The following is a 15,778-nucleotide window of genomic DNA, read 5'->3' on the forward strand; positions in this document are numbered from 1 at the left end:
TTCTGTTTGGCATAAAGTTGTTTATCATATTTTTGTATTATTCTTTTAGCATTCATTTACACAGTAGTAAAATCTAATCTTATTACTCACATATATTATCTCAGCTCCCACGCTCCCTCCTTCCTTTCTTCCTTCTGTCTCTTGATAAGTTTTGATGGTGATTAATCAGTTATATTAACAGTATCAGGAAAACGTACAATCACTAGAGAAAATAATAGGAAATGGTTAGATTGAGAGTTAACATTATTATTTTTCCTTAGTGCAGTAGTTCTCAAGGATGAGCATGCATCACAGTAACATGGAAGGCTTGTTAAAACCCAGGTTTTTGGGCTAGTTGAAGGCACAGCAGTAAAACATGACATTCTGAGACAATCCTACATAGAAAGATTACTGGTTCAAGTCTGGAGACCTCCTTGAATATGTTGGGCATGCAAGTGCCCGTGATCTGAGGTGTGCCGAAGACTGGGGTTGCTCTCTCTCTTTCTTTCTGACTCTCTTGCTCATGGAAAAAAATAAACAACAAAGATGTAAACACAGATTTCTGAGTTTCATCCTCAAGAGTTATGATTAATGGGTTTCAACTAGGGCATGGAAATTGATATCTCTATCACAAGTTCTGAGGTATATTAGGACTCTTTAGAGAAAGAGAAATCAAAAGGATGTTTACATGCATATATACATGCATGCATACATGCACACATACGTGCGCACATACACATCATTTACTATAATGAATTCGTATACGTGATTATGGAGGGTGAGAAGTCCCAAGATCTGCACATGACAGCCTGGAGACCAAGGATTGTTGATGTGTAACTCTCATCTGAATCTGAAGGGTATAAGATCCAGGAGAGAAAAGAGTCAGTGATGAAAGTTACAATTTGAAAGCTAGCTTGAGTTCCAAGAAGAGGTAATATTTCAGTCTATTCTGACACTAAAATAGACTGGTGCCCCAGCTCAAAAAAACAGGTAAGAGAGGCCAACAGGTGGGGTGTGTTGGTTAAGATGCTGGACTCCCACATGCCAAACTATGCTTCAAGACCCAGACCTGGTGGCTTAAAACTCATTCCAGGCACATGTGTATGAGTGCCCAAAGTCTCAGCAGAACAGAGGAGAAGGGTTTGCAGCATGGCCATGCCTGGTGGATGGTGGTTTGTCACTTTTCACTGTCAATCTTTCTATGGCAAGTGCATGGAATCTGTCATAAAAAGCTTATTTTTTTATAAAAAAAAGAAGGGAAAAAAACTTCCCTATGCTTATTAGCCTTTTTGTTCTGTTCATCTCTTCAACTGATTAGATGAAGGCCCACCTACATGGAGGACAATTTGGTTTATACAGTCTATTTTCAGTGTTAATATTATCAAGAAACACCCTCAGTCACATTTGGCCAAATATTTCAGCTCCCAATGTCCATTCAAAATTTATACATGAAATTAACAGTTAGACTGGATTATACTGATACTGCTGGTCCAGAGAACAAACATTTAAAAACCATGTTTAAAGTGTTTGTCATTTAGATCGCAGCATTTGTCCTTGATTTGATTTGTCCTTGATTTCAAAGTCATCTTTGAAGTCAATACACACACTTTAGTATAAATTTATTTACTCTAAATTTTGAATATATGTATTTTTTTATATATGCATGTATGTATGTGTGTATATATATGTATGTATGTGTGTATATATGCATCTTAATTTTTAAATTAATTTGTTAAACTATTATTCATACATTAAAACACTATACATCATTTAGATTGTGAAGAGACTTTACCCAGCATGATATACACCTCAGTCCAGCCCAGTTGAGACTATGATACACATCCTCGTCAACAGATAAAAAACCTTTATATCTTAATTTTTAAACCCCACAGAAAGTATAATTACCGTTTTATTAGTCAACATCTGTTTAGATTTGCCTTAATGTTTATCATTTTTTGGTTGCTCATTTCTTATGGAATACCTGTCTTTCACCTGATAGCATTTTCCTTCTTGAAGAATACCTGTTATATTTCATTTAATGCAGGTTTGCCACTCAAGAATTCTCTTAGTTCTTACTTGTCAAAAATCATTGAAATTAGGACCAACAGTTAATGTAATGGCTATGCTGGACTCCCATGTAGTCGACCGCAGTTCGAGTCCCAGACCCCATGGCTTAAACTCACGCCGAGCACATGTACGTGCGTGTCCAAGATTCCGAGAGGAAAAAGGATGAGAAGGGATTGCAGCCTGGCCATCCCCCCCATGGGGTGATTTCTCTTTGTCTCTGTCTCTTTCTGGGGAGTGCACGCGCCCTATAGCAAAAACCTCTAAAAAAAAAAAAAAAAAAAAAAAAAAAAAAAAAAAAAAAAAACCTTTGAAATTCACCTCCACTCTCATAAAAAAGTGTAAGTTTTTTTCTTAAATAGAGATGAGTTTCAGGAAGTGATAAGTGTATGCAACAGGATCTCACATCATGAGTCTCCTTCTAGTCTTCTCATCCATCCAGGATCATAGGCACATGAGCCATGCATGTACAGATCAACCAGGAACTAAATCCACAATCTTCATATGGATTCAGTATCTCTTGAGCATTGTGTTACTGCTGTGCCACTGAGCCAGTCTGAAATTCACCCCTTGTGTTTGTTTTGTTTTGTTTTTAAGGAATTTGAAGCAATATAAAATTCTAGGTTGTCTTTTCTTTTAGTGCTTTAATAATATTCTGCTGCATTTTGTATTTCATTTCTTTCCAAGCTTTTTTAAAAATATTTTGAAATATTTACAAGTTAACTGCTGGTCTTATTGTTGTTTCTGTGCTCTAGGCATCCATTCATCTGCTTTTTAAGACTTTTTTCCTGTCTTTGGTATTCAGCAGTTTTACTATGATATACTCTGGTACTGTGGTTTTTCCTTGTGTTATCCTTTTGGGATTTGTAGAAATACTTACACCTGAGCCCAGCGCATGGTATGGTGATTAAAGTGGTTGAATCCCACATGACTGACTGACCTACTTGTGTCTGGACCTGCTGACTTGAGGGAAACACCAGGTGCCTGTGTTTGTATGTGTGCCCAGTATCCCAAAAGAGGGAGAAATGGAGGAGAAGGGATTGTGCTTTAGCAAGCATTCCCTGTGGTGTGGGTACTTTCTTCCTTTCCCTTCTCCAAGTGTGTGCACCCTCTGGCAGTTTTTCAATTCTCAAATCTGAAGTTTGATGATAAATTTTAGAAAATTGTCAGCTATTATCTTTCCAACTAGCATCTGAATCATTCTATTCTTCTTCTGAAACCTCACACAAAAATTATATCCTTTAATTTAACAATCCTTTTTTATCTATCTATACCCTTTCCCCAATGATTGCTTCATCTCAATGATGGTGAATATTTCTATTAACATAAGTCTCTGATTCTCTGTTTAGTTGTATCCAATCTTCTTAGTTCTTAATTTTATTTTTTGTAAGAGCTAGAATTTCCATTCTTTTTTTATCCTAATTTATGATTTTCTTTCATTTGTTTATTTTGTCTTCATTTTTGTGAATGTAAGTATAGTTACTCTAAAGTCTTCATGTCATTACAGAGTGAGGTTTTTATATCACTAGGTTTACTGTTCTCAGTTAAATGACTTACATTCTCAACTTCATATTTTTTTTTCACTGTGATTACTTTTTTTCATTTTAATAGATGGGTTGAGTAGAAAAAGGGAATTGTTCCATTTCAGCTTTCTTTTATTTTCTTTATGTTTAAAACATATGCAATTAACAATTTCCAAAAATGTACTCAAGAAGCTTTTATAATTATCTACAGACATCCCCAAAGACATTACACTTCTTAACACTCAAAACATGTTCACAGTGAATTTGGTTTAGCATATAAAGGAATAAACTTCTCATGTAAGAAAGACTTCTGTTTAGCTTTAATTTCTTAGTCTTCTGTAATTTCATCTACTTTCTTAACCTGTATATCATGTACTTGAATATATGTATATGAACTGCTTAGGAGGAAGGAGGAGAAAATGTCAGTTTTAAATTTGTAAGGTCATGCTGAAATAAAATAAGCATTTTTCCCAGTATTCTGTTATCCTGTTTTGCTTTAGTGGTTACAACCCTAGAAATTTATAGTTTACAAAACCTGCCTATCAGAGAGTCACTGTGTTACAGATTCTGAGATTTAGGATGCATTTACACATTAGCCATCATGTATGTTCAGTTATTTCAGATTAGAGATTAGTAAAGACCAGACAAATACTTTTTTTTTTTTTTTGGAGAGATTTTCACTGTAGGGCGCGTGCGCTCGCCAGACAGACAGAGAGAGACATAGAGACAGAAAGCGAGAAATCACCCCCCAGGGGGGATGGTCACGCCGCAATCCCTTCTCCTCCATTCTCCTCTCGGGATCTTGGGCATGCACGCACACGTGCCCGGCGTGAGTTTTAAGCCACCGGGTCCGGGACATGAACCGCGGTCGACTATGTGGGAGTCCAGCGACATAGCCATTACGCTAACTGCTGGTTCCCAAGACCAGACAAATATTTAAAGTCAGTGTTTGTCGATTACTAGTCAGAATATGTAGCTGACTAGGAATTTAACTTTACAATATATGGGTTTCCTGTTATTAATACTTTCCTAATCTTATCTTTTCATCTATGTTTATTTAAGAAAATCTGTTTACTTAGCTGTGCCTACATTGTTTAATATATGTAGGAATATACATAATTTTGATTAATAAAAATCACTCATGGAATTTAATAATGTAATTCTTTTATATCTGAGCTATCTTTTACATGTATTTCTTAAGGGTATATAATTATTTTTCTTTCCAAATGTTATTATTATAACTACCCATTTTTTTATATGAGTTAAGGAACTAGCTAATGAAGGAAACAGCTGGAGGCATGGTGGTTAAGGTGTGTCTGGCTTCCACATGGCTGACTGCACTGTTTGAGTCCCGGACATAGCAGCTTGAAAAACATACCACCCAATGTGCATGCATGCCCAATATCTGAAAGGAGGAAGAAGTGAAGCAGAAGGGATTGAGACATGACCATTTGCCTACAGGGGGTGCTTTCTCACTTCCATCACCCCCCACCCCGACTCTAGCTGTCTCCAACAAATGTACCCGCTCTGTGGCAAATTTAGAAAAAAAAAAGGATAAATGAATGAAAAAATTTAAGAACCTCAATCTGCCAAATTGTATTGTTCATTATATTTATGACATTATGCTAAGGACCAAGAGAATACAAAAAAAGTTAAAATAAAAAATAGGAAAACATTGTATCTTTATGAAAAAACACAAATATAAGGTAGTTTATTTAAAAAGAACTCAAAATATATACAATATCCTAAATAGAGTAGAATAATGGTAGAATTTGAAAATATAATATTGGGAAAATATCAATACTTGTTATGTATTCTCTTTAAAATCGTATTTATTTAAATGACAAAAGACAAAAATCTGTGTTTGCTACTGACTCATGAACTTACAAATCACTGTGACCTTGAATGTATCTTGAGGCCAATTATATTTGGTAATAATTGCAGCTATGAATTTTCATAAATTATTTTGTTTTATGGATTAATTTTATTTTCTTTCTTTCTTCTTTCTTTCTTTCTTTCTTTCTTTCTTTCTTTCTTTCTTTCTTTCTTTCTTTCCTTCCTTCCTTCCTTCCTTCCTTCCTTCCTTCCTTCCTTCCTTCCTTCTTTCTTTTCTTTCTTTTTTTCTTTTCTTTCTTTCTTTCTTTCTTTTTCTTTCTTTCTAAACGTTTTTACCATAGGGCATGGTGTGCTTTTCAGAGGGAGACAGAAAGACAGTGAGATCAAAACTGAGAAATGATCCCCTAGAGGGGATGGCCACATTGCAATCCCTTCTCCTCCCTTTCTTCCTGGGATTTTGAGCATGTATGCACATGTGCCTGGCATGATTTTCAAGACACTGAGTCTGGGACTCAAACCACAGTTGGCCATGTAAGAATCCAGTGTCTTAACTACCATGCCATCTGCTGGCCCCAGATTAGTTATATTTTTATTTATATAAGTTTATTAGAAGTAACTATAGGGCTAGCCCATGGCCTAGCAGTTAAGGCAGCTGGATCCTGCGTGGTAAGCAGTACAAGTGTGAGTCTTCAACCTGGTGACTTGAAAGACAAGCTGGGTACATATCGTTTATGCAGAATCCTAAAAGGAGGGAGAAATGGAAAAAAAGATTGCAGCATGACCATACTGCATGGGTGTTGCTTTCTTGCTCTTCCCCTCTCTTTCTGCATCTTTTCTGCATCTTTCTTTTTTGGTGAGTGTGTGTCTGCTGGCAAAAAAAAAAAAAAAAAAAAGTGAACAGTAATTTTTTTAAGAGAGATTCTTTTGCTACAGGGCATGTGCACTCACCAGAGAGACAGACAGACAAAGAGACAGAAAGCAAGAAATCACCTCCCAGGGGGAATGGCCAAGCTGTAGTCTCTTCTCCTCCATTCTTCTTTCAGGATTTTGAGCAAGTATATACATGCTCCTTGCGTGAGTTTTAAGTCACCGGGTCTGGGACTTGAACCATGTTCAACTACGTGGGAGTCCAAAGATGTAACCATTTTGCCATCTGCTGGTCACACGAACTGTACTCCCTATTTTTTTTTGGAGAGGTTTTTGCTATAGGGCGTGTGCGCTCACCAGACAGGCAGAGAGAGACAGAGATAGAAAGCGAGAAATCACCGCCCAGGGGGAGATGGCCACGCCACAGTCCCTTCTCCTCCATTCTCCTCTCGGGATCTTGAGCACGCACACACACGCGCCCGGCATGAGTTTAAGCCACCGGGTCCGGGACTCAAACTGCGGTCAACTACGTGGGAGTCCAGTGACATAGCCATTATGCTAACTGCTGGTCCCACGAACAGTACTTTCTTAATATGGATAAAAGTCAACACCTAAATGTGTTTTGTTAAAAATCATAAGAACCAGCTCTTATGTTTTAAGTCATATTATTTTAAGTGTATGCATTTAATGTAGAATTTCATGTAGAGCATTATTATTTCTTTTTAATATTTTGTTTTCCTAGTGTTGATAGTTTGGTTAGAATGGTTAATAAATTTCTCAAGTTACAAGAGCAACTTCTTAATGGAAATTAGTAATTCTGTTTCATAAAGGTGTTAATACTTAGTATCAAGAAAAATAGCCAAAGCCAAAATTGTTACCAATCAAGTATCCTAAGCGTCATTAGTATAACTGAAGGGAAGCGAAAATATTGGGAAAACTTGAATCCTATTTCAGTTCAGAGTTGATAAATTCTATACCTAGAGCCCAAGTACTTTCCCCAGTATTAAGTAAGTAGAATATAAGATTATAAACTTCTCTGAAACAATGTAGGGCAGATTCCCTTCCTAGTGTACCAGAGGAGGGGAAAATACTGTGTTGTATTATTTTTCAGCACAATGTATCTTAGACTAAGTAAATGTTTTTTAAATAAATATGATTTTCAAATAAAACTTGAAAAATTAATAGTCTTTCCCCTAAAGTCACTACAACATGCCAGTTTTTCTTACACAATATTATTTGTGAGGAATGCCTTGTTTTCTTTCAGTGTTTATAGGTTCTATTTTTATCTTAGAAAAAAATGCATTTGCCTTTTATAGGAGTTAAGACCAAGGAATTCTCCCATGGTAACATGGTTTTTTATTTCATTTTCATTTTTACTTCTTAATATATAACTTTCATATATGCCTTAGAATTTGGAAATGGAGTTTTACATTGTTTCTCTGAGACTAAAACTGAAATAACAGGGGCTAGCAGGTGACGTGGTAGTTAGGGCACTGGATTCCACATTACTGGCTGTTGTTTTAGAACCTGAACCTGGTGGCTTACTTTCTCATTTTCCCTCTCTCTCTCTTTCTCTGGTTAGCACATGTGCCCTATAGCAAATTTAAAAAGTTATGACAATAATAATAGCATTAAATTAAATATAATAAATAAAAAAAAGAAATAAAATAACAATATAGTCACACTATGTCTCCGACAATTTTATTTTTGTTTTTTTTGATAGTTGATTTTTATTTACCTATTGATAAAGGAGGGTCTTAAACTTAAGTTTACGTTTGTACCATTTCCTTTGATAATCTAAACTGTTTTTTTAAGAGAGAGTTTATTTAATTTATTTATTTTTTGCTATAAGGTATGTGTGCTCGCCAGAGAGACAGAGAGAAAGTGAGAAATCGCCCCCCAGGGGGCATGCCCACACCACAGTCCTTTCTCTATTCTTCTCTCAGGATTTCTGGTGCTCATACACAGAAGCCTGGCATGTTTCAAGCCCAGAGGCCCAGGACTCAAACCATGGTCATCCGTGTGGGAGTCCAGCACCATAATCACTACACCACCTGCTGGCCCCAAAGGTCACCTACTTTACACAGTGTTACCCTCCTTTGAAATACTGGGTAGTGGGGGAAGTCATGATGCATTTTTGCATACAAAAACATGTCATGACTTTCTTGATGACCTAGTACATTGTGAGGAATCTATAATTTGATGAAGGAATAATTAATTAATTTGTTTATTTATTATTTTTATTTTAACCAGAGAGAGACAGAGATAGAGAGAGGGAAAATGAGAAAGCAAGTTGCCAGGTGCGAGACTTAAACCATAGTCAGATGTGGGAGTCCAGCACCTTAACCTCCACATTACCTGATGACCCCAAAAATCTGTAAATATTAACAATAACGAAAGCTATCTCTTTTATTCACTGTAAAAGGTGGTGGTGAAACTTCCTCACTTGAAATATTTATTTTTTTCTAGAAATCTGGTAGTATTATTTGATAATTGCTTTCTATACTTAAAGCCTTTGCTATTTTTTGATAATTGCTTTCTATACTTAAAGCCTTTGCTCTCTTGCTGAGTAAAATGCTATTTTATCCCCTATTAGAAAATTCAAGCTGTCATTATAGAATGTGTAAGTGTGATATTTAATATTCTATTAAATTTTATAAGAATATATTTGCAAAAAAATCTTATTATGGATATTTGTTAACTGACAAATGTTGTGTTTTATCCACTACCCTTAAGTCAAGGTAATTGGTAGTATATTCACATATTTCACACACAGAGAAGTTTTCAGCTGCTAAAATTAATTGAATTTCATTTGATATTTAATCACTCAGAAGAGCGTTTGCGTCATTCTGAAACTTCTAAATCATACAAAAATGTGTAAAATAGGGAGAAAATGTCTCAAATTGGGGGAAAAGTTTTTTAATTAGAAAATGATAGATATAAACTAACATTTTAACTATGATGCGGAAATCTGTGTATCCAGAATTTTTCCTAAGTAATTATATTCTCACTTATTAGTATTAAATAAATATTAGCACTTCAAGTTGAATTCAGCTTTAGAAACTATTAGTAATAATTATTTTTGTTTTTCTCTCTTCATAGACACATTATTACCATTCCTTAGTAGAGGGAATTAGTTTAATTGGGGAGAGTCCTAGGACATGATCCTGGAGTTAAAAGTAATTAATGAGTTAGTAGGTCCCAAAATGAAGCTCTGTTTTTTATTCACTGGAAGTCAGAGGTTTTGTATTCTGTCAGTGATTATGACTATTCTATGACTTCAGGAAGCCTTTCTTTATTAGATGCTTTATTACTACTTATTAGTAACAAATGCTATCACTAAAACAGTTATTCGCTAAGTGTGTTTTTGCATCAGTTGCGTTAGCACCACCAGAGAATTTGTTACACATGGAAATTCTTACAGTACATTCAGACCTGCTGATTCAGAAACTGTGAGGTGGGAGGACTAGCAGTTGGCATAATGGCCATGTTCCTGGACTCCCATGTGGTCTACCATGATTTGAGTCCCGGACCTGGTGGCTTAAACTCACGCCGGGCACGTGTGCGTGCTTGCCCAAGATCCCGAGAGGAGAATGGAAGAGAAGGGATTGCGGCGTGACCATACCCCCAAGGGGAGGGTGTGATTTATTGCTTTCTGTCTCTTTCTGTCTTTCTGTCTCTGTTCTTCTGGCCAGTGCATGCGCCCTATAGCAAAAACCTCTCCATAAATAAATAAATAAATAAATAAATAAATGAATGAATGAATGAATGAATGAATGAATGAATGAATGAAACTGCAGGATGGATGAACCTTATAGTTCAAATGGCCCTCACTGTGATTCTGATCCACAAATAAAGCTTGAGAACCACTGTCTTAAAGTAAGTGATTACTTCAGAAATAAGGAGAATATTGAGAACTCTTTGTCTTCAGTGTATCTGCCACACACCGCCCAAGTTTCTTTTTCTTGCCTAAAGTTGCTCCACCAGATATTCTCTCTAAGCAGTGTGGAGGTGATTATATCTGAGTTTCCTCCATGTTTTCTCCTTTCTCTAAAGCTGTTGACTCAAATAAGAGAAGACAAAATGAAGTAGAAGTGCTAATGCTGAGGTTTTGAGTGCCCTGAGATTCAGAACATGCTTTTTTCAAGTTAGGAAATAAGACTTCTTTCCTAATCCTTACATAATCCCTTAGAAAAGTTAAAAAAGATGCTTGAGTTTAATTTTTATCTATTAGTAATATATTGTAAGTTATTCTAAGGTTAATTATATATTTTGTATGGAAGGTGCTAATACTTTTATTTTGAAGCATTGTTTAGTTCATTAATGTTCAAATCTTCCATGTAGAAAATATGTGTCCATCTAACATATTATATTGATTATGATTTTGTTTTAATGTGTCAGAGTCACATTTTGTAAGAGTAAATATGGGAGTGTTTCAAAGCACTGTTACTAAAGTAAACAGTGTTGACCTCTTGCTGTGTCCCAACTTTGCATGCCTTAGTTTATTTATCCTCAGTGGTCAGGTACTGTGATAGTATTTATTTTGAAGGCATGAAACCCTAATGTGCCTATGGTCCTTAGGTAGCAAATAATAGAGCCAAGAGTCCAGTCCAAGTGGTCTTATTTCAAAGCACTCAGTTCTAGAAGAGACAGATCCATTACCTAGTTATTCATTTGTTTGAATAGAAAGATTTTCTTCACCTATTTTTTTCTTTTACATACACCATTCAAGGTATTTTTCACAATGATAAATAGTACTTGGGTAATGCCATTAACTTAAAATTTAGTAATGAACAATATAAATAATAATGCAGGGATTTATACAAGTATTATGGACTTTTGACATGGAAAATACTTTGGTTTGGCAAAGCAATTTGACTATATTACATGAATTCCAGTTATTTCCTTATTTGTTCACTTTTCAGGAATTACCTCCTTGAGAGCAAGAGTTAAATTCTTTTTTTTTTTTTTTTTTTTGAGATTTTTGCTATAGGACACTTGTGCTTACTGGAGAGACAGAGAGACAGAAAGCAAGAAATCACCCCATCCCAAGGGGGATAGCCACACCTCAGTCCCTTCTCCTTCAGTCTCCTCTCAGGATTTTGGGCATGCACACACATGTGCCTGGCATGAGTTTTAAGTCACAGAGTTTGGGACTCAAATCACAGTCAACTACATGGAAGTCCAGTGACATAACCAATATGCCATCTGCTGGTCCCAAGAGTGAAATTCTTTGTGACTGGCACAGTGACCCATTATAGAAGGTTTCTTTGGTGGATAGATAGGTGGATGTATATGAGAAAACTTTCCTGACACTTCTAGAGCTATCCATGTAGTCTGTGACCCTGGCAGGTTTAAGAACTTCAGTTCCTTCTACAGTGTAGTTATTCTATTTATCTGTAATCTGAGTAGCCTTATGATGGAATGCACATTTGCACAGGTGTCTCTTCTACAAGAAGCTTGTTATTATTTCATGGGCTATAATTGGATTTTTATGATTTTTAAAGATTTTAACTTAGAAGTAAAGTTTGACAATTTATATCGAGTTATATTTATTAGTGTTTATGTCTTAATTTCAACAGCATCACTGCAAAACTTGAAAGAGCTTTAGAAAAAGTTGCTCCTCTTCTTCGTGAGATTTTTGTAGACTTTGCCCCATTCCTATCTCGTACACTTCTTGGCAGTCATGGACAAGAGCTATTGATAGAAGGTATGATTTCTCTCTCTACTATTTTTAGTTTCCTGTAATATATCTATTTATCATGGCATAATGTGTGCTTCTGGAAGAATATATATTGCTAAAAGAATGTGAAGACATTACTTCTATAAATTCTAATAAGTTTCTCGATATATGCTTTCTTCTTATTTTTAAAAATCATCTTTGTACAGTCAATCCCAACAACAAAATTTTGAAAACAAAGAACTTTGAAAGGGTGTTAGAATGGGAAGCTCTGGCTTTTTAAAATTCAGTCTATCAGGGCTTAGGATCTTCTCACTAGGATGTGGTAATCTCTACAATTTCTTTCTAACTCAAAGAGCCATCCTTCGTTAAGTGGCTTTTTTTATTCACATAACATTTGTAATGTGAGAATTCTTACCTGAGAGAACATTAAAAATATAGAGAAATACTTAACTGGGAACTGATGATGCTGCATCATCTACTCAACAGCTCTTTAAAGGGAGTGAGTATATACCAAGAAGAGAAGTTCATTGCGGTGAAGATTTAATTTATACACCTGTATGAGGAGAGTGGCTTTGAAAAATATGGTTAATTGAAATCTTATTTATTTCAAAACAAAGTTTTATGCATGAAATTCAGAAAGAGACAATCAATATATATGTGATTGTGTATGTGAATAATTGCTTTCAGTATCATTTTAGGTGGTCCTTGGGGTTAGCTGCCTTGTACACTGTCTTGTTTTTGGTTTTCCCCACATCCTGTTTATTATAGAAGCAAGCAACTTTTCCTATGGCTTATCTGTTTTGTCAACTGCTTCTACACAATGTTTCAATTATGGAAGATAATAACTTAACAATTCTGCCTCTGGGAGCTGAGTTTTAATCATAATTTTAATAGTTCCTTAGTTTTATGGCCTTTTTGAGTTATTCAGCTATTGTATATCTTAGTTTCTTTTCTATAAAATGAAGTCAATAATAGCACTTTGGGTTCTTATAAGGATTAAATTGTATAATGCATATAAAACTGTTATAAATGGCATATAGTCGGCAACTAATACTTTTAAAAATACTGAGTTACCACTCTGAGCTGAGTACTAGGATAGTAATTGGAATATATTATTTAATAGTAGACAAAGATCCCTGACTTTGTGGCACTTATATTTTAGCAAGGATAGACATTAAATAGCATTAACCAAAAGAAATAATCAAATTATACAGCATGTTAGAAGATAGTGACTGCTATGTAAAAGAATAAAAACAACCCAGGGGATAGGTGTTACTCAATGAGGATGTAGAGTTACAGAGTTAGGATGTAGTATTAAAGAGGGTGGTCCATTTTACATAGGCCTCAGGATAAAAGTTATATTTGAGCAAAAACTTAAAAGGAAGTGAGCCATACTTACTAGAGAAGTTCTAGGCATTGAGTGTAGTCAGTGCATTGACCCTAACGTGGGAATAGAAGGGCATTCTGGGCATGACTACAGAATAGGAAAAATGCTAGTGTCATGTCACTCGAAGAAGTGAACCAAAAGAGAATAGTTGGATGTTAGGCTGAGGGAGATAACAGGGTATTTATATTTAATTTGAGTGGTATGGAGAGACTGTTGCAGTTTTGAGAAGAGTCAGGATGTCACTGTGGATGCTATTGGGTGTCTTTGTTATCATTAATGCGTTCACCTACAAAGCAAAGTAGAAATGTTCCAAAGAATAGAACTTAGATGAATGACATTGACTTAAAGCAGCCTAAAAATGAAAAGTTCTTAAAAACGTAAAATCAATTTCATGACCAGAAATTGTCTGTAATTTGAATAGTGTTGTTCTAGATGTGTATGATTGATTATATAATGCTACATTGTCATTTACTCATTCAGTAAAGAAGACAAATTTGCATCTTTACTGCCAGGATTAAAAAGACATAGTCATTACCTCCAATATCTTATAGTCTAATGAGCAGATTGCCATAAAAATATTAATTAAAGTTGAAAATAATATATATATTGTATCGAAACTATATACAAACTATAGCAAGAAGCGAAACTGAATAGCTTACTGATAACTTTTCAGGATAGTCATTCCCTTCTAACTTGATCAATAAAGTAGTTATGGGTAGCTGGTCTTCTTGCCTACTCCTTGAAACACTCCCTTCCTTGTCTTTTTAAGGACCTTCATTTTTATTTTTTTGACACTCATTTTTAAAAGGATAGTTCGGGGCTGGCCCTATGGCTTTGTGGTTAAGGGAGCTGGATCCCACATGGCTAATGGCACGGCTTGAGACCCAGCCCTGTTGGCTTGTAAAATATGCCAGTGGGACCATCTCTGTGTGCATGTGTGTGTGCTTCAAACCCCAGCAGGTTGAAGAAATGGAAGAGGGATTGTGGCACATGACTGTGTCCCATTGAGGGATTCTTTCTTACTTTTCCTTTATCTCTGACTCTTTCTCTCTCTGGCAAGTACATGTGTCCTATGGTAAATTTAAAATATAAATAAAATAATAATAGGATAGTTTGTGTTGCCTGCTTCTACCTAACTCTAGTAGCAGCTCAACCAGTTTTTTAAGTTCTGGGCAGATTCCCTAGTCTGAGCATCTCCATCTGTCAATATTTCAATCTCCGTTCATCTGAAAATGTATGCATCCTTTTCATCAAATTGCATATTCTCCTAAATTTATCTGTTTTGATATTGATGTCTCTATTAATGTAAAAGATAAAAATGTGGTAAAATCTGATTTTTCTTTAGCTCTTTTCTCTCTCAACTTTAATATTTACAATGATTTGATGAGAGTAATTTCTGGAAACAATATTAATTTGGCACCTAGTTCTCTAAATATTATTAGTATGAATATTATTGTCAATCCATTTAAAATATTCTAAGGTAGCATAAACTTTATGCTAGCTAAAAGTGAGAAATCATAGTTATGGATTACATACTAGATTATTGGTTATTGTTTCTTTTTAAAAATGTATTTAATTGCCGGAGGACCTCTCTGTAGAGAGAGAGAAGGAGAGGGAAAGCAAGCACCTCCCAATGGGTGATGGTCATGCTGTGATCCTTTTACCTCCATTTCTTCACCCTGTCAGTATTTGAGGCAAACATGCACATGTGCCTGGCATGTTTTTCAAGCCTCTGGAGCCACAGTATCAACCATGGTTGACAAGTGGGATCCAGCTGCGAGCACACAGGAGTTAGCACTAAGTAAGGAGTTAGCCCTAAGGAGTTAGCACTAAGGAGTTAGCCCTCAATTAGTTCTCTCACAATTGGCTTATAACCTTACTTTCCAAATTCAACTAGTCTTTATCCTCTCTCTGTAGAAGATACTCCTTAAACATGTGAACAGTTACATACTATCCCATTGTCCTTATTTTTGTACCACTCTTCTTTCTGCATGGAATCCTTTGCCTTTACTTTTTTACCCTAAATTATACAAATCCTTTGAATTATGTTAAATTCAGTCTCCTTAAGCTAAATCAGTGTTTATTTTCTTTGCTCATGTGGTATTCTGTTTATATAATGTTAATAAAATAAGTTTTCACTGTTATAAATAAAAGTATCTTATTGTTTATATTGCCACTGTCTACCTTGTATTATAGTACATAATAGATATTTGGGGTCTGGCCTCCTACCCTAGTGTTTAAGGGAGTTCCATCTCATATAACTGACCCTGGTTCAGATCCTGGCCCCAGCAAATTAAAAAAAAAAAAAAAAAAAAAAAAAAAAAGCATGCCAGGTATGTGCATACAGGCCCCGAATCCCAACATGATGAAAAATGGAAGAGGAGGGATTGGGATGTAACCACATCCCATGGCAGGGCGGGGGGTATTTTTCTCTTCCTC

The 15,778-nt window shown here is 35.5% G+C and overlaps 1 protein-coding gene across 3 annotated transcripts in view; it reads left to right on the forward strand.

Annotated features, from left to right (window-relative positions):
* The window catches only part of NBEA (neurobeachin), a 615,556-nt gene that overhangs the window by 119,229 nt on the left and 480,549 nt on the right, over positions 1 to 15,778 (forward strand). For all 3 annotated transcript variants that reach the window (XM_014591554.2, XM_014591555.2, XM_014591556.2), the window contains one exon: positions 11,852 to 11,979. In XM_014591554.2, the coding sequence (XP_014447040.1) occupies positions 11,852 to 11,979 (128 nt within the window). The remainder of the gene's footprint in view (positions 1 to 11,851; positions 11,980 to 15,778) is intronic.

Source organism: Tupaia chinensis, unplaced genomic scaffold (genome assembly GCF_000334495.1).
Source record: "Tupaia chinensis unplaced genomic scaffold, TupChi_1.0 Scaffold000597_1, whole genome shotgun sequence".
NCBI lineage: Eukaryota > Metazoa > Chordata > Mammalia > Scandentia > Tupaiidae > Tupaia > Tupaia belangeri.